Below are 24214 nucleotides of genomic sequence, written 5' to 3'. Positions count from 1 at the left end.
CTGCGTCGCCTGCATTGGTAGGTGGATTCTTAACCACTGGACCACCAGGGAAGTCCCCTTTCGTTAGCTTTATTCATAGGCACTTTTCAGAAATGCTACTACAAATGACATAACGTTTTTATTGTGGTAAAATATGCACAGCATATCATTTTAACCCTTTTTGCAGGTACAATTCAGTGGCATTTGTACATTCCCATTGTTGTGCAACTATCACCACTGTCCATCTCTAGAATTTTTTTATCATCCCAAACTGAAACCCATTAAACAATACTCCCCATTCTCCCTTCCACCCAGCCTCTGGTAACTAACCACTGTTCTATTTTGGTTTGTTGGGTTTTTTTTGGGGGGGGGGGGTTGTTTTTTCTGTGAATTTGACTAATCTGAGTACCTCATATAAGTGGAATCATAAGTGGCGTTTTAAAAATATACCAGTATTTGTCTTTGAGTGAAGAAATCAGTGTTTTATTAAATTGGTTTTTGTATTTAGCTAACTTGCTTAAAATATTAATTTCAATAATTTAGCTGGGGTTTTCTGTATAAACAAGCATATCACATGTGAATAAAAGGCTTTCCTACTATTAATTAAACCTGCCTATTGAGTTTTAAATTTTAATTAATTTTTTGTATACCTAGATAGTTCATTTTCAAATCTGTTGGTTGCCTCTTCAAGCTCTTCTTTATTTCTTTTAAACTGTTAAGTGTTATTTGATATTCGATTCTGTTATAAACTGTTTGCCATTCTGATTCTGCTGTTTCTGCTACTTTCTGATGGTGTTTTGTTTTTTGTTGGTATTTTGTGTATGAGCTGTCATTCCTTCAAATTTTATTTCTGCCAGCTGCCTGGTGGCAGTACTAATTTAGGACCACTTTAAATTAAATTCTTGACCTGAGAACCATTTGGGAGTCTGAATTTGGGCTCTCCACTTATAAGAAGTCTGGACTGGTTTGTAGTTATAACTTTTCAGGGTTTTGTTGTTGTTGTTGTTGTTTTGTGCCTGGGGAGAGGGGGATTTCACGGGTAAGTTTTGTAATCCCCTAGGGAGGGTTTCTAGCTCACCCATATACTGAGGGTATATTAGGGTCTCAGCTTTATGAGGAGTTGCCTGTTCAGACAGCCCGCCGTGGCAGACCTTGGTCTTTGCTTCCTGTGTCTGTCCTGCAATGCTGTGAAAATTTAAGCTCAGATTTTTCCAAATAGATGCCCACTTCTTGAGTGATTCCATTTAACCATTCCTCTTTCACTTGGGTTTTACCCTCTTGCTAATTCATCAAGGCATTTAAAACGTTTCTCTGCATTTTTTGAAACATTTTAAGTTATTTCCATTAGGAATGTAAATCAGGGGAACAAATCCACCATGTAGTTGGAAATTCCTATATCATTTTACTGTGTTGTTTTTAGTCATTTTGGAAAGGAAATCTGGGATTAAATGCATATTTTTTTATTTATAAAATTGAAATGGAGAGTGGCCTTTTACGGCTGCTGATTAATGATATTTCTTTTTTTTATAGGTGTCAGCTGTGATGCATGTTTAAAAGGAAATTTTCGAGGTCGCAGATATAAGTGTTTAATTTGCTACGATTACGATCTTTGTGCATCTTGTTATGAAAGTGGTGCAACAACAACAAGGCATACAACTGACCACCCAATGCAGTGCATATTAACAAGGGTAGATTTTGGTACGTATTTAATTAAAATTTTAATGAATTATCATTTAGAACTTTGTGTGTATGTGTATGAAGAAGTAAAGGCAAAATGTTCTAAAACTGTCCCCAGTAGCGTACATGAGGCTCCAAATTCATTAAAAATAACATGAGTCTTACTTTTATATTCTAAGTAATTTTTCCTCTTATAGTTTATTTATGAAAGCCATTCAGAAATAAATACAACCGGCAAGGTATGAAACGGAAGAGTGCCTCAGTAAAGAAGGAATAAAGTTTAAACTGACTGTTCTTGCTAACAATACACAAGTCTTCTTGCTCTGGTTATCAGGAAGCAGATTATTTCTACAGTTGATTAGAAGGCACTGTCAATTCATAAGAAAAGCTTTAAATGTTTCATGCTATAATTTCTTACTAGTCAACACTTGTTATTATCTGATTATAGCCATCCTAGTGGGTGTGAAGGTGAAGTGGTGGTATCTCACATGGTTTTGATTTGCATTTCTCTGATGGCCAGTGATGTTGACCATCTTTTCTAGTGCTGATTAGCCATTTGTGGATCTGCTCTGGAGAAATGTCTATTCAGATCCTTTGCCCATTTTTTAATTGGGTAATGTGTCCTTTATTATTGACTTTTAATAGTTCTTTGTGTATTCTATATACAAGTTCCTTGCAGATAAATGACTTGCAGAAATTTTCTCCTATTCTGTGGGTTGTCTTTTCACTTTCTTGATGGTACGCTTTGAAGCACATAAGTTTTAATTTTGATGGTGTCTAGTTTATCTGTTTCTTTCCTTTGTTGTGCTTTTAGTGTCATATCTAGGAAACTATTGCCTAATCCAAGATCATAAAGACTTAAAATTATGTTTTCGTCAAAGGGTTTTATAATTTTAGTATTTACATTTAGATCTTTGATCCATTTTGAGTTAATTTTTGTGTGTGGAATGAGGTAGAGTTCCAACTTCATTCTTTGGCATGTGAATATCCGGTTGTCCCAGCGTCATTTGTTGAAAAGACTATTTTCTACCCAATGAATTGTCTTGGCATTACTGTTGCAAATCGGTTGACCAGAGGGAAAGGGGAAATTGGGGTGTGTTGGTCAAAGAGTACAAAGTTTTGTTATGCAAGATGAATAAGTTCCAGAGATCTAATGTATAGCATGGTGACCATACTTAACGATATTGTATTGTATACTGGAAATTTTCAAAGAGGAGATCTTAAATTAAATCTTCTCAACACACACACACACACACACACAAAATGGTAACTATGTAGAGGTAATAGAGATGTTAATTAGCTTGATTGTGGTGATCTTTTCACAGTGTATACATATGTGAAAACATATTTATACCATAAATATATACAATTTTTATATGTCAAAGATAGTAAAGCTGTTAAAAAAGAAAAATCAATTGACCATAAATGTCCGTTTTAATTTCTGGACTCTCAATCTGTTCCATTGATTTATATGCCTATATACCGGTACCACAGTGTCTCAATTATGTAGTAAGCTTTGAAATCAAAAAGTATGTGTCTTCAAGCTTTGTTCTTTTTGAAAGTTGTTTTGGGTATTCTAGATCCCTTGAATTTCATGTGAATTTAGGATCAACTTGTCAAGTTTCTGCGAAGGAGCCAACTGGGATTTTGGTAGGAATTGTTTTGTACCTGTAGATCAGTTTGGAGAGCAATGTTATTAAGTCTGCCAACCCATGAATGCGGGGTATCTTTCTGTTTATTTAGGCTATCTTTCTGTTTATTTAAGTCATCTTTCATTTCTTTCAGCAAAATTTTGTAGCTATCAGAGGATAAGTTTCACACTTCTTTCATTAAGTGTATTCCTAAATATTTTATTCTTTTTGCTTTTGTAAATGGAATTTTTTAAAATTTTTATTTTGGATTGTCCATTGCAAATTACAGAAAAAGAATAGGTTTTTATATATAGATCTTGTATCCTGTAATGCTACTGAACTTGTTTATGAGTTCTGATAGTTTTTTAGTGGATTCGTTAGGATTTTCTATATACAGCAGGGGTCCCCACAGCTACTGGAACCGGGCCTCACAGCAGGAGATGAGCGGCGGGTGAGCAAGCGAAGCTTCACCTGTATTTACAGACAGTCCCCATCGCTCACATTACTGCCTGTCAGATCAGCGGCAGCATTAGGTTCTCATAGGAGCGGGAACCCTACTGTGAACTGCACATGCAAGGTATCTAGGTTGCACGCTCCTTATGAGAATCTAACACATCATCATCTGAGGGGAGCTGAGGCGGTGATGCCAGTGCTGGGGAGCGGCTGCAAATACAGATTATCATTAGCAGAGAGGTTTCACTGCACAGAGATCATAATAAATCAATTGCTTGCAGACTCATATCAAAACCCTATCAGTGGGCTTCCCTGGTGGTGCGGTGGTTGAGAGTCCGCCTGCCGATGCAGGGGACACGGGTTCGTGTCCCAGTCCGGGAAGATGCCGCGGAGCGGCTGGGCCCGTGAGCCATGGCCGCTGAGCCTGCGCGTCCGGAGCCTGTGCTCCGCAACGGGAGGGGCCACAACAGTGAGAGGCCCGCGTACCGCAAAAAAAAAAAAAAAACAACCCTGTCAGTGAGTGGCAAGTGAAACAAGCTCAGAGCTCCCACTGATTCTGCATTATGATGAGTTGTATAATTATTTCAATATATGTTACAATGTAATAATAATAGAAATAAAGTGCATAATGAATGTAATGTGCTTGAATCATCCCAAAGCCATACCCCACCCCCACCCCACCCGCATCCATGGAAACTGGTCCCTGGTGCCAAAAAGGTTGGGGTTTGCTGATATACAGGGTCACGTCATCTGCTAATAGAGATAGTTTTACTTCTTCCTTTCCATCTCGATGCCTTTCCTTTCATTTTCTTGCCTAATTACTCTGGTTAGATCCTCCAGTAAAATATTGAATAGAAATGGCAAGAGTGGACATTCTTGTCTTGTTCCTGGTCTTAGGCGGGAGGCCTCCAGTCTTCCACCAGTAAGTATGATGTTAGCTCTGGGTTTTTTGTAGATGCCCTTTATCAGGTAAGAAAGTTCTCTTCTTTTTTTTTTTATGTTTGTCTCCACCTACCCCAAATTCACTTGGCAAGTCTTATGCATATAATAAATGGTCAATATATATGTAATGGGTAAATATTTTTAAGATAGTCTTAATTTCCCTAAAAATGAATGTGCACGAATCTACCATGTAGTAAACACTTTCTTTCATTTTCTCTTCTCACAAAAACGATCATATCCTCTTAAAGTAGGTATTTGTTTCATGTTAAATAATGAGATCTTTGTAATGAAGTGACATAACATACTAAGTGTACTTTCAATTGCATTTCCTTTTGTGCTCCTAATAGAGAAAAATACTTATTCCTTGGCATGTGTTAATCAGGCAAACAAATTATTCCCACAGACTCTCACTAATTGGTCAGTTCTTCAGTAACCAAGTTGGGCAGAGTACGTTGTGGTAGTTCCCCATTCAAGTTAGCATTTATAATAACTGAATGCTTAGGGTCCTTCCTGCTATATGAATGGTATGTTCTGTAGATAAATAGCTGCATCTAGGAGTTAGCATATTGATCATTGTCATCTGTTCTTTCCCTCTGAGCACTTGTGTTCTTGTATATGATATATCCTGCTGATTCTTTGTATTGACATTGGTGTTGCCACAGTATATACAGAGATAAAGAAAAAAAATAAATTACGATAAAATTAGAACCAGATGTGAAATTAGAGATGTTTCAAAATTAAATGAAGGGATATAAAGCTGTTTGCTTGCTTTTCTCTTAAGGCTGTAGTAGCAAGTAGAGAAGGAATTTGGGAAGAGTGACATAGAGTCCTTGGGAGAATAAGGATGTTACAGAGGTAAACAGAGAGGTACCTAAGCACTCCTTGACAAAGTGAGGCTGTTGGTGGAGATTTCAGGCACCCTGGGTTTTTTTACGTTATTGTACCACATGGTTACATTTTTATACATTTTTTAAAAAACGAATAATAATTATTTCTCAATGCAGTTCCTCTGTTTTTCAGATTTGTACTATGGTGGGGAAGCTTTCTCTGTAGAGCAGCCACAGTCTTTTACTTGTCCCTATTGTGGAAAAATGGGCTATACGGAGACATCTCTTCAAGAACATGTTACTTCTGAACATGCAGAAACATCAACAGAAGTGGTAAGTGAAGCAGCCTTGTGTCTAAATGATATGGTAAAGTATATTATTTCTAACATAAATAAAGCCATGTCACTATCATCTACCTCCTGTTAAGTGTACTGTTACTGTTTGTGTGATAACTGTTAAATTATCTTCAAACAGCAAATTTTACGCATCCTAGGAGGGAGGCTGCACGTGTACAAGATGATGCCCCCTATTTGTCCACACTAGCCTTTCTTGCGGTGTTGCTGAAAGCACAACGTGGAATCTTAACCAAATTCAGGAGCCTTCAGTAAACACGTGGTGAAAAGGTTTAAAGCACCCCGACCTGCAACACATCTCTTTCCATAGTATTCTAGCTGCCTGATTGATTTCCCTTTTATAAGGAAACCTTCACAAGGAAATTTTAAAATCTTTGGTCATATACTAAGTAGAAATCCATTGTCACATCTCATTGTGATAGATCACTGACCTTCCTTGGTTTTCATCAGATCATATTTCTTGCTTCATAGGTCAGAGCTTTGAGGTCCCTAGAAGTTCCTCCTACTCTGATCTTTGCCAGTGGCCAGGGACCCAGAATAATACCCAAAGAAAATCTTGGCTTGAAAGCTTTTTGGATATTTTACTTGACACCTGAGTCAGCATATATCCAACTTCAAGAAATGATGAGTGCACCCCAAAGAGTCCCCTTCCCCCCGTTTACCATTGGTAACAGTAGATAAAGTGAGCCATGAGAGCTGGAACTGTGGGTGTGGAACTCGGAGAGTTTGGGCCCAAGCATTTGCACATTGCTTCAACTCATAAGCCCCTGAATGTACTCAAAACAAATTAACTGAAACTCAGGAGAAGTAAAGTAATAGTGTGTCCAAGGACTCACAGCTAGTAAGGGGCAGAGTCAGGTGTTTGAACTCAGCCAGAGTCCCTCTGGGTTGTAGAGTCCCTACTTAACCACTGTCTTATTCTGTCTCCACTACAGCCCTGCTGTTACAGCTGTGAGAGTACAGGTTCACTGTTATCTCCACTTACACTGCTAGTTGATGTTAAAGTTGTTATAAGATTCATAGTTCAAACAGTTGGTAAATTTACATTATGTAGTTCTCAAATCAAATTTTACCGTCTGACAACTCAAAAATGCTCTCATCTTGCACCTTGGGGAACCTCAGAACACTATTGTCACATTTTACTTGTGTTCTTAATTTGTTCTTTTTATTCTACAAAGGTGATTTTGCTTCCTTTTGGAACAGTCCCAGATGACAGTGTGAAGAATGAATGCTGATTTGATTGCATCTCTGTCCTGGTTGTTGTGGGAAAGTTGGAATAATTTCTCTTTGATTTAAATTCTGTTAAGTTTGAGAATTTATTTACCTAGATATAATAAGGAGGGGTTTCCCTATTGTAAACCTGGCATTCTTAAAATCATTATTATATTAGCCAGTAGGCCCTAGTGTAGTAGTTCCATCACCCCTTTGGGACAGGACAATGTGTCGGTTTTCCACATCTAAAACTGGGGAATCCAGTGGAAATTCAAGTCCTCTCCATGAATGAAAAGCTAATTATTCATTTTTAAAAATGAGAGTCAACTACCAGCAGCCTTGCCTTTATTTTTTTCCAGAAAGTAAATACAATTTATTTATACTTCTTTGTACCTGATACACAGTTTGAAAATTAAATACCATCTACAAATAGTTTTATGGTCTGTCTCTCATAAGTTGTGTTCAGTTATATGCCTTCGTTTAGTTCCCCAACTTTTGGAACATAGCTCAAGGCAGCGGCCATACCATTTTTTCATATTAGTATTTGTGTAATATTTTAAGGATTTCTCTCTCCTCATGGGCTCTTAGTCTGCATGAGCACCACATCTACCTCGCTTCCCACTCATTAGCACACCCAGACATTTCAAAGTGAAAAATAGCAAACAGGCAAGAATCTTTGATACAAAGGTGCTTGATTCTTTGAATCATGTAGGTCGTGTCCTAGATCCGGGGCTGACATCAGCAGGTGTACCACGTGTGGAATACTGGCCAGTGTCCATGCTCAGTGATTGCTGCCTGTGCCTTGCCAGGTGTTAAGTATTTTGAATGCCTCTAGGTATATATGTGAAACACATTATCAGCTCTGATGTGTTACAGTTATACGTAAATGTCCATGTGATATTATTATGTGTGCCCTCTCAACACCCTCCCCCCTGTGTTTTGCCAAGTCATGGTAATTAAAACATTTTTGAATTCTGGAGTTCAGGAGTGACTCATGTCATTTTGGAAGGTAGGGAATTAGATTTACATAATAGCTGTATCTCTGTTTCTATTCCTGTTTATATTTTTCTTCCTAAATGCTCAATTTTCTATCCTTCTTTGCCCTGCATTTCCTGCATATCTCTCCTCTGTACCACCAGCTTGTACCTTCCTCTAGGACTTAAGGATCTCACTCCTCTAACCAGCATCCCTTTGGAACATTTAGGAGTGAGAGGATATATCCCTGCAGATATTACTGTCACCACTAGTAAGCACTTACCGATACCTGACATAGCTAGTAAGAAAGTGTACGGAAGGTTAATTTTTAAAATAACTTTGTAGTCTTTGTGTGTATATATATATTTTGTTGTTGTTGTTGTTGTTTGTTTGTTTGTTTTTGGGGTTTTTTTGGCGATACACGGGCCTCTCACTGTTGTGGCCTCTCCCGTTGCGGAGCACAGGCTCCGGACGCAGGCTCAGCGGCCATGGCTCACGGGCCCAGCCGCTCTGCGGCATAGGGGATCCTCCCAGACCGGGGCACGAACCCGTGTCCCCTGCATCAGCAGGCGGACTCTTCAACCACTGCGCCACCAGGGAAGCCCCTTTGTCTGTATTTTTGTCTCCTTTTTCAACTTGGGACTCTAAGGCCCCAACCTAAGATTTGCCTCCTTTCTTAAGATTAATTTAAGATTGCTCAAGAGGCTTTTGATTTTGAGGATATGGAGGATCCTTCAAACTAGATATTATTAAAAACATCTGACATAGAATGCATAGTGAAGATGATTAAAAATTTTACAAGCAGATTGGGTGTAGTCTCAGGGATCTTTTTATAAACACCAAATCTGATAAGCAGTGTGATTTTGAAGTTAAGCACAAGTTCTTAAAAACCCTCATAGTTATGAAATCTGGTTGATTGGGACTAGTTTTTGGTTGCGGGAAGAATTAAGAGGGGAAGTAGCACAGTATGTAATTATCAAAATCCATCAAGCTGGTAGTAGAAGTGAGCGCTAGAGGTCAAATGGGATTGCAAACATGAAGGATTTGTTGAGGAAGTGGTAAGAATGTGGAAGAAATACGGTGGGAAAGCTTTGAACATAAAAACATTAAGCATGACTCCTGAAATTTTTCTTAAATCTTACATTTGAGGTGACTTGCACTGCAGCTAATTAGAAAGCCTTCAGGGATTTTTGTTGTTGTTTTTAAATGAAATGTAGCTTTACCTCTAATTAATGATATGTAATTAATCTTTCACTTCCTTGTTTAATAAATCTCTTGCAATTTATATTAAGAACATTATGCTTTAAAAAGTAAAAGTACTTTTGTTCACCAACATTTTCTTCTCACTTCTAGAAATCTGTTTTGCAGTATACTACTCCGTTCATAATTGCATCAGTTCTCTAGCATTCCCTGCTGGAAGCTTTTTGCTTTCTATTTTTCATTTGGTTTTACTCTTTGGTTTCTTTCCTCTCCAAAAAGGGGAGGTTAGGGCAATCTCCAGCTTTTAGGTTTTCATACATGTAAGTGATACAGTCCCTCCTTTTTTTTTCTCTTTTAATTGTGTTAGTTTGTTCATTTTTATTTTCCTAGGGATACATCCGTATAAGTTTCTGAACTTGGCACAAGGTTATTCATAATATCATCTTATTATATTGTCGATGTCTACACTATCTGACTCTTTCTCATTTCTTTTTTGGTTTGTTTTTTTTTACCTTTTTTCTTTTTTTAATTAATTTTTATTGGAGTATAGTTGCTTTACAGTGTTGTGTTACTTTCTACTGTACAGCAAAGTGAATCATCTTGCACCTTGGGGAACCTCAGAACACTATTGTCACATCCCTCCCTTTTTAATGAAGACCTAGATATGTTTGTAACAAATTGAGTTTAATTTTGAAATAGCATGGTTGTATTGTGTTCTATTTACACTGATTTGATAAGAAGTAAAAACCAAGAAGAAAGAATTATTTTAGAAATTTTTCACAATCTGACTATATAATTTTATTCTTATGGAGAAACATGATGACATAAAAGGACTTTTAAATTTGTTTTTAATGAGTCAGAATAATCTGTTTTAGCTGATAATTTTTTTAATATTTAGACGGTTGTTTGTCAATTAAAAGGAGCCATAGAACACAGAATAGAAATTATCATCATTGTGGCGTTTTGTGTATAAACAGATGCATTTGATACCTAAATTCAACAAGCAGGAAAATATAAGATCTAATATACTGCAAACCAAAATAATGTGACAGGTATGGTTTATACATGAGGGCTATGAAAGGTTGCATATCTTTAAATTGTGTATAGGACTTTTAAATTTTGACCATCAAAATAGTATCTGTATTTCATTGAAAGACCATTTTAATATGTAGATATATAGAGCTAACTTCCCAACACAGGTATTTCCTTATTAGGAACAATAATATGGAGTGAACCACAATTTTTACAAATCTTCTAATCTAATCTTGTACATTTTCTTAAATATTATAATTACCTATTTACTCTTATAATCAGGTAATCAAGAAAAGTAAGCATTTAAAAGCCAAATACACATTTTTTTTTTTAAATAGGCTTTGATTGACTGTTACTACTTGCATTCTTCTTCAAAGAATGCAGTTGGATGCTGTCTGCTTTTCTGTGAACTAACAATGGTATTTTATTTAATAATAGTGGAGGAATACATAAAACTGCCGTTGCTACAGGCAACCATATAGCTACTACTCATTTGCATTTAGCTAGAGAGATTATAGAAGACCAGGATTTGGTACTTTTACCATTTGTGCTTTTCATTACTTTTGACTCAGAACACTTTCTTTTTTATAAATCACTTTTTTACTATCTTTAGTATTTAGCTATCTTTGCACATTTTTAATAATAGTTATTTTGAGCATATTTACTTGTTTAAAATCGGATAGTAATACTTTTGATTTTAAGGGTGATACAGCCATTGGTTTCCCAGTAGATTCTTGAGTTGATAGCACAGAAGGAAATGATAGGAGACACGTTGGGCATTCCAGATTGTTCTAGGATAATTCAATTTATATGTGTGTCCTGATATTTTAAAAGATATTTCTATAAGAGATCAGTTCCTTAAGGTGATGTGAAAACCAGGAGGGGAATCATTTAGAATATTATGAAAATGAGGTAATAAAAGCTTTTCCAAGAAGGTGTTGTGCCTGGTATTTCAGAGTATATTGTTATCCTGGGTAGGGTTTTCATTGCTCTGTACTTCCCTCTGTGTTGAAGTAAACTCCTGTAGGGGAAGGTGAGTAGGCAGTTTTCAGAATGGGAAGAACACCCAGTGTGAAGGGGAGTGCTGGGTAAGAGCAGCAGGTGTAGAGACATTCACTTTGAGTTCTTTTTTTCTTTGGCCACTGGTTTGGTTTCTTCTTTGTCCTGTGAAATACTGGCTTGTCTAGTTCAGTGTCTGGACAGCTAATTTCAAGTCAGTGCATAGAAGTGGGGCCTCTTCTTGCAGGGCTTGCAGAAAGATTTGTAGGGAAGGGGGTATAAATTAAAGATGGGACCTCTCTGGCAACTATTGGAAAATTATAAGGTAGCTCAGTAGTCCTTTAAACACTTTTCAGCCTTGTCTCTTCTCCTGGTATCCCTTTCTTCCCCATCGTGCCCCTCAGGTTAAAAAAAGAAAAACTGGTTAAGAAAATTATTTGAAGACGCCAGTCTCGGTCTTCATAGCTGAGGTTATTTTTTCTAGGAAATCCGACCAAACTCAGCCTCACTTGACAAACTTGTAATGCTCTTGAGGAGAGAGCATACAAAGCTTCTGTCATTGCCAGACACTCAACTCATAAACAACATAAACCCACTAACTTACGTGGAGTCATTTGTGACTTTTCACTAAAACTGTTGCTGGCTTTGGGCTCCGCCTCCCTGTGCCTGTCTCCCTGCAGCTCGCAGGTGCTTACGGACACACTATGCAACAAGAGGTGCCCGTTTCCTTTTCTTTCTCTAGGTCTACAGGGGAAATAGATAGCTTACCCCAGGATAGGTGGAAACAGTGAAGCTTACACTGCAGTTCTTCTTCTCAGTACTCGTGGATATGAGTGCTCATATTCAGAGTGAACTGTGAACAGGATAAAGAAATGCGAGCGCCCTGACCCCTTTGGAGTTATTTTTCATTGTGGCTAAATTATGTTTTTTCAAGTGTTATGAATTTCCAGGACATCAGTATACACATGTAATTTAAATCTATATCCAAGAAACATGTTTAAAACCAAAACTTTATTTATTTAGTACTCTTAAATCATATATAAAAATGTAAGGAAAACTGAAATTTTTGTATTTAACAAAAACTCCCTAACATTCTAAATGCTGCTCTTGGGAAGCAGGTGACAGTTCCAACCTCAGCATTAAAATGGGGAGAATGGAACTGAGGAGAAAAATAAATTCAATATGAAGTAGCTTATACTTAATTATAAGTTAATTTGAGTGTTCCACTGCAACAGCAGAAAATTAGATTATAATCTAATTTTATATATGAACATTGTGATCACTCGGGTCTTGAAAGAACCTATATCTGTATTGACAAAACAGATGGCTAAGGTGCATGTAGCTACAATTTAGATGGTTCTAGAGAAGGCCCAAAATGAGTTTGTTGACCATGTAGCATAGATTTTCCACTAGTGCTTTTTGTATGTCCTCAAAGCAAAACTTCACTCTGGTCTTATTTTCATTATATCTGCAGATTTTATAAGATAAACTACTTTTAATTACTCAAGAGATCCAAAAATCTGGAGTTATCAGTTAGCCTTAGCAGTTGTTAATTCAGTAGAATGTCAACTCTCTTTTTTTAGTATGAGGATTAAAATATAATGCATGTGAGGGGTTTTGTATGTCATGGCTTTAAATTATAATAGCTCCTTTGGGTCACCACCTTTCAGTAAAAGAAACTTTGTTAAAAACACCCCCATTGAATTGCAGTTGATCAGAAAATCTGCCTTACAGAACAAGCCCGTGGTATTTCTAGAGCTGAATTTGAGTTCCTCAAAAGGAGAGACACAAATTGTGCCCCAGATATGAATTGTACCTAAGATTTACTCAGTAAATACTTAATGAATTAGTTAATCCATAGTAACAAAATTATACAGTATGGCAAATTTAACCAGTCAGAACTTTAAGTTTACCAGCTTACCTGGACTTCACAGCATAAGTCCTTTAACTTACAGAAATTAGGACACAGTTGTAAAGAGCAGCACAAGAGAAGGTATGCTTATCGCACTTCCAGAAGTTGCCCTTATCTTAAACGACACTCACAAGGCTTTACTTAAATGTTTTTATTTGAATTTATTACATAGTCTACATAAATATCGTAAAAAAGGAAGACCCCAACTTTAAAAAGAGGCTATTTTTGTAAATGTCCTTTGGACACCTGGTTTGGAGCTCAGAGCACAGTAAGCACATAAGTTGCCAGAACACATCATGTAGTGAACTTGGGTTTCAGAGCTAGCTTGGGAAAACCTAGGTAACCTTATACTAGAAAATTAGTATAGTATCAAACAACACAGGAAAATTATTTGGCTTGAAATTATGTTCTTGTGTTATTATTGGGGAAAAACAGCACATTCACATAAGGATGAAGAAATAATCAGAGCTTTTCTGAAGACAGTAGAGCTATGGCAGTGGGCAGGTTCTTCGCTGCATTTTAATTTTGCTTCAGAACTTATAACTCTTCAGATACAAGGCTGTTACTTTTAATCTTTTCAACCACGATTAACTTCATAACTTGACTCACAGCTGTAATAAAGGAATGAGGAATGGAAAAGGGGGAAGGAGTTTTGAAGTAATGACCGGACAAAAAACAGGGAAACAAAGGAGGATGGGGGCTGCAGAAGGGCTAGGGTGTGAGAGAAAGTGTGGGTGCCTGAGAAGAAATTAACTGAGGTGTTAGCTGTGATGGAGGAAATGGGTCAGGGTGGGGCACAACATTTACTTTGCCCTCAGACGGATGACGTCAGAAGAAAGGCTGTTCTGGGTCATGCCTGGGTCAGTTATTAAGGACAGCTTAGGGAAACATTTGCTGGTCTTTCTCAAGACTTCATATATTCCTAACTTCTCAATGTGTCTCTCCAACTATGAACCAGGAGCGTTACATCTAATATGTCAAGTGTGAAGTAGTGCTTTCCGAAGTCATCAGATTCTTGGAGTAAAGCACGATGGCTGTCAGCATAATAAATTTAAAACATGGCCTCTACCCACACAGACTTTATAGCATGTCTAAAAACCAAACTAGCTCTTTTGACACAATTGGAGAAAAACGCAAGGAGTCAGGGCTTTGTGACTTGAGGTAGGCCTTGAAAAATGGGTGTTACTTCAAAAAGTGGACAGAATGGAAGGAATGGTATTACTCGAGGGAAGAGACATGAACCAAGATGCAGTGTTAGAAAGAACACAGGAGGTGGAAAGGATGGTAAGGCATTGATTGTTGTGTGAAGTAGTGGGAAAACTGAATCAGCCAAATGAAGCCAGATAGTAGAGAACCTTTAAAGCCAGAATATTTGTCCACTTGGTTTGGTGGACAATAAAGAGAAGTGTTTGCCCCTGTACAGAGGAGAGACATTTTCTCTACCATCATGGCACCTAGGCTCTCATTTGGGAAGGGAAGGATGGTAGGGTTTGAGTGATTCTGTAGTTCTTTTGAAACGGGATGAACTTAATCATCATGATTATGTGGATGAACATGGATCAAAAAAGGGTAGAGGGGCTTCCCTGGTGGCGCAGTGGTTGAGAGTCTGCCTGCCGATGCAGGGGACGTGGGTTCGTGCCCCGGTCCGGGAAGATCCCACATGCCGCGGAGCGGCTGGGCCCGTGAGCCATGGCCGCTGAGCCTGTGCGTCCTGAGCCTGTGCTCCGCAACGGGAGAGGCCACGACAGTGAGAGGCCCGTGTACCGCAAAAAAAAAAAAAAAAAAAAAGGGTAGCAATTACAAAGAAGCTTTTGCTGCCTGTTATAAGACCATGATCATCAGAGAAGTGATGCCTCAGACATTTGGTATCACCAGAAAGTAACAATAGAAGATGATGTAAGGAAATCACAGCTTTGGAACATGTATTCTCAAAAGGAAAATGTTTCTCATGGGTGTAAAATTAGATCGAAGAAATAAATGAGCTTATCAGGTTTGTGATCCAGAAACCTAGTCGAGAAATGCCGATTGCCAGGGCAGTTATTTCACTTAGGGTGTTTGCTGTGAGAAGAAGCGTGGTGTCCCAGAATCTGAGTTCAAGGGCAGCTTCAAGTGGTCTGAGAAGATGATGCATCGAAGTGGATCCTCCTCATGGTGAAGAGCCTACCTCGCTCCCCAGCAGCTGCTGAACGAATTTGGTGAAAGACCAGTCTCTCTATAATGCTGCAGTCTAGCTTCAGTGAAGGCCAGGTTGTATGCTGGATCGGATAGGCAGTTTTTAAAATGCGTTTTTCTGTAGCAGTGAACAAAATGGGCAAGAAGTGTATTACGAAGCCTATCCAAAAAAAGGAGGGAGAGAGAGAGAGGTAAAGAACTCACCACATCACAGGAACTTAAATCCTCCTCTCTTGTTGTTTTAAAGCACTGTACAGTAGCCAGACAGAATGCCACCTGGAGAGGGTTTTCGAGCTCAAGAAAGAAGCTGGGGGAAATCCGAACTTGCTTTAGACTGGTTGATAATTATATGGGGCGCTTTGCTTTTAGATTTCTTTTTTAATGTAGTAGCCTGTCACAGGGAAAAAGGTTTTGTAAATTCAGTAGTGACTTAGCATTTACATGTTGAATAGTAACTTCAGAAGGTATGTTCTAGACATTGGTCACACAGGTGACCACCGGTGTTAAGAATCTGTACTGACTGGTTACTCACTGGCAATCATGCACTGGGAACATGTGGAAAAATGGAAACTCCATTATGTTTTTGGCCTGGGGTCTCACCCCAGTACATGGGTAACGGCTTCCAAAGGTGCTACAGGTAAAAAGCAGGACTGACGGTGACCCTCAGTGGCAGGATGACGCAGAAGGGGAAGACTCGAGCAATAGCAAAGATTGCTAAGACTGAGAATAGCAAGGACATTTGTGAATAAGCTTGTGGGGGAGGGGTAGCTAATGACAACATTTGGTGTTTCATACAACAGGGTAAGTATTATTTTTCAGTACCTTTGTATATTCAAGCAGTATTTACCAAACTTTCTAATTATAAAGTAACTGGGACCCTTGTCAAAATACAGATTCTCAAACCTAGAATCACTTTCTAGGCAGGAGTCTAGGAAACTATTTTTTTATATATATTTTTTTTATTTTATTTTTTATACAGCAGGTTCTTATTAGTTATCTGTTTTATACATATTGGTGTATACATGTCAATCCCAATCTCCCAGTTCATCCCACCGCTACCACTCCCCCCCCGCCGCTTTCCCCCCTTGGTGTCCATACGTTTGTAGGAAACTATATTTTTAACAAATGCTCCAGATGAATTATATCCTTAGCACATTTAGGAAGCACTGACTTAAGCCAATTCAGTAAGCCTTAACGTTGACAAATTGTTGTAATTTTTTTAATTTTTTATTTTATTGAAATATAGTTGATTTACAGTGTTGTGTTGTCATAATTTTAAGCTAATGTGTTAGCTTAAAATTAATGGAATTTTCTTGTTCAGGTGATAGATATTTCTATATCATGTGGCGGTAGAAGTATGATAAATACTAATGTTGACAGGCTCATAATTTTAGGGTTAATAGCTTATCCTTTGTGTGGAATTTGCCTGTCCTGTAAAAGGTATTAGGTACCATCTCGGGGAAGTAAAGACACACTCAGAGCTAAGCTGCATTTGTGCTCCTGGGTGCAGGGTGGCGTCTGTCTCTATTCCCACCTCTTCTTTGTTTCTCCTGCCCCACTTTGCTCTTCTTTTTCTCCCTTCCTCTTGTTCTCTCAATTATCTCTCAGAAAGTACAACCTTGATTTACCAAAGTTTTTATTCTAAAACATGAGTTAGCTTGCTAAGTATAAAATGTAAAAACTTGTAAGGTGACCGGGCCTCCAGTTCCATCAGCACTTAGTTTTCCCTTCCAGGTCTTCATCTGAATTAGCTTCATGTGGGCCCAAGTGTCACAGCATCTTCCACTTGGTTCTAATCTAGCCTCTTGATCTTTGTGTGCCAGCTGCCAAACTAGGTGGTCCTCCTACCCCAGTAGTTCCTTATCCTTGGTAATTCTTTATCCCTAGTTACTAGAGAAGTGTTTGCTTTTGTTATTTCTCTCTAAGTGAAGCAGTCTGAATACCTTCATCCTGCCTTATCCCGATAGTGAAATATAAAAGATTTTGAATTACAGAACTGAAATTAATATACAATATTGAAGGATCCTGATTTTCCTTCTATTTTACATCAAAGGTGATTTTCTAGTTTGTAGGAGATTATCAGTCCTATTAGGACATTCTTAGTATGTTTGGTATCTGTACTTTCCCATTCTGTCTTCCTTCCAGGAATGCATGTTCTCAAGGAGACTTTCCTCATCTAAGTTCACTTATATGCATCCTCACAGTACTGCAACTTCTGTAGCTATCTTTGTGCAGTTCAAGTTATAAATAGATAACCACCTTTTGGTGGTTATTTTCTCTTTGGATAAAAATCTCATACATGCAACTGGAGGTTGTTTCTGCTTCTCCAAACATTGTCAATCTTTTTCGTTTTAGCAAATCTGGTCACAGTTCCCAAACAAGAAAGAAATCACACTGTCCTGCATTTCTCAAAGAGTTTACAATCTAGCTAGACAAGACAGAAACATGTGAAAAGTAAAATAAGTATATCAGACTCTACCCCACAGTGTCACAGCACAGGAGTGGTACAGACAGTAAAACCCAAGTTCCTGGTAAGGAGAGAGTTGATAATCTGTACACTTGTAAACAGATCCAATTGCTTTTCTCTCTGGCACCAAAAAAAAGAAAAAAAAAAAAGTTTCTAGCATCTTCTGAAAAAACACAGGCATAGCTATCTACTTCTTTCATTTGCCTCACAAGTATGTCCCATTGTGACCTCCCTAATTCTTTTGCACAGTCTTGCTTAAGTGTTATTTTTCTTGAGCAACTTTAGGTTTTCTTGAGGATATTTCTCAGAGTCCTGAGGCAGATAATCAGGACAGCTGACTGTTTGCACATTAAGGGGAACCTAGGATCACATCAGAGTCCGGGAGCTTCTGCTTTCTAGTCATTAGAGATAGGGATTTGTGTTCGCTTAGACTCTAGGAATCAGAGTGATTTGTTTTCCCCTCCGTATCCCGGTATTGTCCTTCCAGGTCTCGCCTTTTTCCTGCTGCCTCATCTCCAGTGCCGCTCTCCTCTCCCACTTGCTGTGAGCCGGCAGTAAGGTCAACCAGATGCCCAGTTTTACTCCAGGTGAAAGAACTTAGGCACAGGACACATGTATTGGCAAGATGAATCCTACCCTCAGCTCTCCCGTCCCTGGAGGGGCACAAGCTGAGACCTTTCTTTGTCCGAGTCCTGTGGCTCCCTTTGGTTGTGTCCTTTGCTGATATCAGACCTTTCTTCTTGGTTCTGTTCTTTCAGGTTGAAGTTCTTCATACTTCAAGGCTTGGCTACCACTCTTAGGCCATCATCTGTCCAGTTGGATTTCTGGAAGAGTAAGGGGCTTTCCCCTGAAAGTTGTGCATTCTTCCTGTCCTTCCCTCTCCTGCCTCCTATTTCACCACTTCTGTTGAAACTGCTGTTTCAGAAACCACATTCCCAACCTGTCAAGCCTCCTCTGCCTGTGGACACGTTATTTTATTTCTTCTTTCTCCTCTGTCCCTTGCCCTCAGGCCCACAGCGAAGTTGTCTTCTACTCCTTGACCTGCTCTGATCACAAGCTTTTGTCCTACCTCCCATCCTTCTGGGAAGTAAAGTTCTAAAAATGGTCTCTCATACCCACTCGCCACCTTGGAAGTCCCATTCATGAATCGATAGAGCATATTTGCATATTATCAGTAGTCATTGTCTGTCTTACCATACCACATTCAAAGTACTTAAGTTCGTGCAGTTGTGTTTTTAGTGAGAGCCTTGCTGTCTTGTTTGGCTGTTGGCCCTCAAGTCTAGCTTACTTTAGGGAAGCTTATGTCTCAGCCTTTACCGGTAAGACCGGACTTAGACATGAATGTGCACTAAATAGCACACTAACAAACTCTTTTTATGGAAACTGTGTTACTAGACCATGCAGATGAATTGGCCAGGCTGTTGGAAGTCGTTGCCAGAGCTCAGATTTGACCTGTGTGTTTAGAATTATCTGTCTGAGCCTGACAGACATCTGCTTCGGTGGAGTCACAGCACTGATGCCTGTGGTTCTTGTTCAGCCTCCACAGCTGTTCACTAGTTCAGGATCTGCTTTGTTTTTGCCTGGTTAAAACCTGGTCAAGGTAAAATGTATAGTAAAGTATTCATCCGGAAACATGTCTGATCAGTGTTCATCTGTAAGTAAACCTGCTTTCTTTCCTTTCATTTCAGATTTGTCCAATATGTGCGGCATTGCCTGGAGGCGATCCTAATCATGTCACGGATGACTTTGCAGCTCATCTTACACTTGAACACAGAGCCCCTAGAGATTTAATATCCTTTCGAGAGGCAACAGGGGGAAACGCTGTTTGTAACATTTATCATTTCGATGAATTTTAAGGATGGCATCCCCAAAGAGGAAAACTAACCTCCAGACTATCTTAGTTGATTTAACCTTTTCCTAAGAGTGACTCAGTGTTAAGGTGCAATTTCTTATTTCTCTTTTTCTGTGCTATGACTGTTATATTAATCATGCTCAGTAAGTGAAAGTTCCCTTGCTCGTCATCTTTAGTTTGTTACCATCAGATTTTTTTTAAGACAATTTGACCAGGTTATAAGTCTTCAGGAGGGTGTTTTCATACGAAAGAGGAAAATGCTAATCCAAATTAAAATCTCGTTCATTAACTATACGGAGGATGTATTTGCTTGCCACCCCTGTTCTCTGTTGCCTCACCCTGTTACAGGCTGGATGGTGGGCAAGTGTGCGTCGTGGGGCTCCCTTCCCTTTTGGAGTTTCCTTCTCCAGAGAGAGCCATTTCCTGCCCAGTCTCTGAGTAGGATAGCATAAGGTCAGGTCCAGCTCTAAATTCCTTTCCCACTTTCATTTCTGCTTCCCCTCCCAAACCAATCTCATGACAGTTCCTGGCAGTATTCCCTAATAATCTCCAAGAGATTACTGGCCCCCCAGAGTAAGTTAATTTTGTAGACTTGGTGCTTCTGGTTTCAAGTTATGAATTGTTTTTCTGAAACTATCACCTATTAACGTAGGGTTCTGTTCTCATGTAAAGGTTTTAATGTTCGCTGCAATTTGAAGCAATTCAAGAGCTAATCACAACCTTTCTCCCTGCCAGACTTCATTCTGATTCCTTTGCTTGCCTCCTGGCAGTCATAATTCAAGCTTAGACTTATTTGAGGAAGAAACTGGTCTGGTGGTTTTCTTGTCCTATAGGTCCCATCCCTTGCTCACAATTCCTAATTTTCTAATTAGAAATATGGCCCTTTAGAGTTAGGGGAAGATAAGTGGAAACTAATGGAAAGAAAAAGATATCGACCCATCCTGAGAAGTTAGAATATCAGCCTGGACTGAGCCAGTCTAGGACAAGTACTGAAAGAGGAACCCACTCTTCCTCTCTCCTAAATGCAGGGGACACTAAAAGCAAAGTGAAGAAAGCGGTGCTTGCTTGTTTTTGTTTTTGTTTTTTTCCAAGAGAATATGAAAATCCAAATAGGCCAAGAATACTTTAGCCTTAGGGTCACTTCTCATTTTGTATAAAAGAATCCTATAACGATACCCGGAGTTATGCTTGATCCCTGCTCCACTCCATCTTCATGGAGAAGCTGGGCAAATAACTTAAAACCGTGCTGTTACCCTGCACTTTTTCAGCAAGTTCAAGGGCCTCTAGTGAAATTAGTATCCATTCAGTAGAATGTCCCGTATCATCTACATGCATTTTTGTAAGATTTTTATGAGTCTTTCATTACCAAGAAAAGATTAACTTATGCAAAATACAAGAATAAGAGAAGTCATGTGTTGCATATTAGATTACTAACAAGTATTATCATTAAGTTCTGGAAAGCAAAATGTTGGCATAGCTGTTTTCCTGGAAGCATAACTGATTTCTCAGGTACTTCAGGTGCTGCTGTGGTAATTTTGTTTGACATGAGGGAGTGACTTGTTTCTAAGCCTCTTAAGCACCCAAACTTCTTTTTTTTTTTAACTACTTTGATGGAACTCCTCCTAAAGTGCACTTTTTACACTTTTTAAAAGCAGAGTGTGATGATCACAACATTGCTTTCTGCAGAACCCAAGCCACCGTCATACCACCATGAAACAGTGCATTATGGTGGCGCCTGAGGGCTTCCTGGAGCCGCCACCCACCCTGTCCCCACGTGACTCCTGAACCATCAGCTGAAAAAGCTGGGAAGTCAACACAAAAATTAATCTGTATTATATAGCTGTCTGTTGGCTGCTTTGTTTTTTTTTTTTTAATTTTTGTTAGAGTATGCTTGATTTAGAGTGTTGGGTTAGTTTCTGCTGTACAGCAAAGTGAATCAGTTACACATATACATACATCCACTCTTTTTTAGATTCTTTTCCCATATATTGGCTGCTTTGAAAGAAGATCTCCCCTGCTACAATAGCTAGTTCACCCAGTCGCCCTCCCCACCCTCTTTGCACACTCACACTCACCTGTGTGGAGGCAACACAGTGTTGTCTTCACGAGTTTCGGCAGCTTTTCGCTCCTCAGGACCTTCTTCAGTGTAACTCACACGCAGGTGCGTAAGATGGTCGAGGCTGCTGGAACTTCGACTTCTTGAGAAATGTGCTGTTACTCTCTCTGTGTCCACCTGTACAGGAATTTCAAATCTGGTTTTCTGCTTAGCAGCAGCATTGGAAGAAACAAAAAAACTTGACAGATTAAAACTAATAGCCAGAAGGAGTCTTTTACTCCTGAATTTGAATTATTTATACTGTTCGGTTCTCATTACAGATGGTCATTGAGATTTGATTAGCCTGCATATTGGCACAGTTCTCACCAAATAGAAAAAATTGCTGGTTCTTATTTGTGGTTACTTCAGTATGAACGTATATGGAATTCAATACTGAGTTGAGGGTAAGAGAATGTCTCACCCTGGGTGTCTGACCAGGCAGTGCCTCTCACCTCGTTTGGCAGTGTTAGGAGGGAACTTCTTCCCACCTGGAGAAACTTTTTTCTCTTTGAAAACACACACACATGCACAACATACACACACAGTATACACATACTCACATGTTGCTTTATATTTGAGTGTCTTTTTTTAGAGTTAATAGCCCTCATAGATATAGTTGTACCATTTGTATTCTAAATGAAATGTGCTATTTTAAAATGCTTATCATTTGGGAAATCTGCATGTCTATCTTGCAAGGACTCGAGTGATTTTTTTTTTTTCTTTCTCTGAAATACTTCAGTTTTTTCCTTAACTTTGGAGTTATGATGAATCGAGTGGCGTTCGACATGTACGTAGAATGTTTCACCCTGGCCGGGGATTGGGAGGTCCTCGTGCACGTAGATCAAACATGCACTTTACTAGCAGTTCTACTGGTGGACTTTCTTCTTCTCAGAGTTCATATTCTCCAAGCAATAGGGAAGCCATGGATCCTATAGCTGGTAAGTTAGTTTCACATTAATAAAGGAAATGGCTGGGGATGGTGGAGCTCCCTTGAAAAATTTTTGGTAGGATTTGTATTCTTAGTCTCTTATCACACGCCACATGTTCCTTTACAAAATTCCTCTAAATTTTATAAGTATAAAATATGTTTAAAGTAGACCACATAAAGTAGTTCATATTATTTTGGCATTTCTTTAAGTACTTAGAGGTATAAGAGAATAAGGAACAGTCAGTGTTCTATTTGTGGCCTCCAGTGAAACCCAAGAAAGTCATAGAAGATGTCAGAGTTGAAAGACCTGCAGAATTTCATGGCTCAGCCTCCACAAGCACACAGATAAGAAAATTAATTGACAGGACTAAAGAATTAAGCTCTTCTCATGGAAGAAAGTCAAGTAGGAGTGTCTTGTCCTTGCCTTGATTTGAGAACTATATTATTGTGAAACATTCGTGTTTTAATAGCTTGGGAAAATCTTACTTTAAAAAACATTTGGGGGCTTCCATGGTGGCGCAGTGGTTAAGAATCCACCTGCCGGACTTCCCTGATGGCGCAGTGGTTGAGAGTCCGCCTGCCGATGCAGGGGACACGGGTTCATGCCCCGGTCCGGGAGGATCCCACATGCCACAGAGCGGCTGGCCGTGGTCGCTAAGCCTGCGCATCCGGAGCCTGCGCTCCGCAACGGGAGAGGCCACAGCGGTGAGAGGCCCGCGTACCGCAAAAAAAGAACAATCCACCTGCCAATGCAGGGGACACGGGTTCGAGCCCTGGTCTGGGAAGATCCCACATGCCGCAGAGAAACTAAGCCCGTGCGCCACAACTACTGAGCCTGCGCTCTAGAGCCCGCGAGCCACAACTGCTGAGCCCACGTGCCACAACTACTGAAGCCCATGCGCCTAGAGCCCGTGCTCCACAAGAGAAGCCACCGCAGTAAGAAGCCCACACACCACAACGAAGAGTAGCCCCCGCTCGCCACAACCAGAGAAAACCCGTGTGCAGCAACGAAAAACCAACACAGCCAAAAATAAATAAATTTGTTACTTAAAAAAAAAAAAAACATTTGGGGCTTCCCTGGTGGCGCTGGGGGACACAGGTTTGAGCCCTGGTCCGGGAAGATCCCGCATGCCACGGAGCAACTAAGCCCGTGTGCCGCAACTACTGACCCACGAGCCACAACTACTGAAGCCCGAGTGCTTAGAGCCCGTGCTCCACAACAAGAGAAGCCACTGCAATGAGAAGCCCACGCACCGCAGTGAGGAGTAGCCCCAGCTTGACGCAACTAGAGAAAGCCCGCGCACAACAACAAACACCCAATGCAGCCATAAATAAATAAATAGGAAAAAATTATTTAAAAGAAACAACAACATTTGAACATGTAGTTCATAGCCAAGTCACCGGTCTCATGCATGGCCAACCTGGGAAGCCAGCAGCAAAACACAAGGTTTGACAGTCAAAATGTCAGAAGTCACTGTAGGCTGAGACCCTGAAAGACACAGTAAGCA

At 39.4% G+C, this 24214-nt stretch overlaps 1 protein-coding gene across 1 annotated transcript in view; it reads left to right on the top strand.

Annotated features, from left to right (window-relative positions):
• KCMF1 (potassium channel modulatory factor 1) overlaps positions 1 to 24214 on the top strand; it is a 75686-nt gene that overhangs the window by 43455 nt on the left and 8017 nt on the right. The window contains exons 2-5 of the mRNA XM_060027443.1: positions 1510 to 1677; positions 5703 to 5842; positions 19520 to 19621; positions 22542 to 22716. Coding sequence (XP_059883426.1) covers positions 1510 to 1677; positions 5703 to 5842; positions 19520 to 19621; positions 22542 to 22716 — 585 coding nt within the window. The remainder of the gene's footprint in view (positions 1 to 1509; positions 1678 to 5702; positions 5843 to 19519; positions 19622 to 22541; positions 22717 to 24214) is intronic.

This window comes from Delphinus delphis, chromosome 12, assembly GCF_949987515.2.
Source record: "Delphinus delphis chromosome 12, mDelDel1.2, whole genome shotgun sequence".
Taxonomy (NCBI): Eukaryota; Metazoa; Chordata; class Mammalia; order Artiodactyla; family Delphinidae; genus Delphinus; species Delphinus delphis.
Note: the sequence above shows the minus strand (reverse complement) of the source record. Positions and strands in the feature narration are given on the sequence as shown.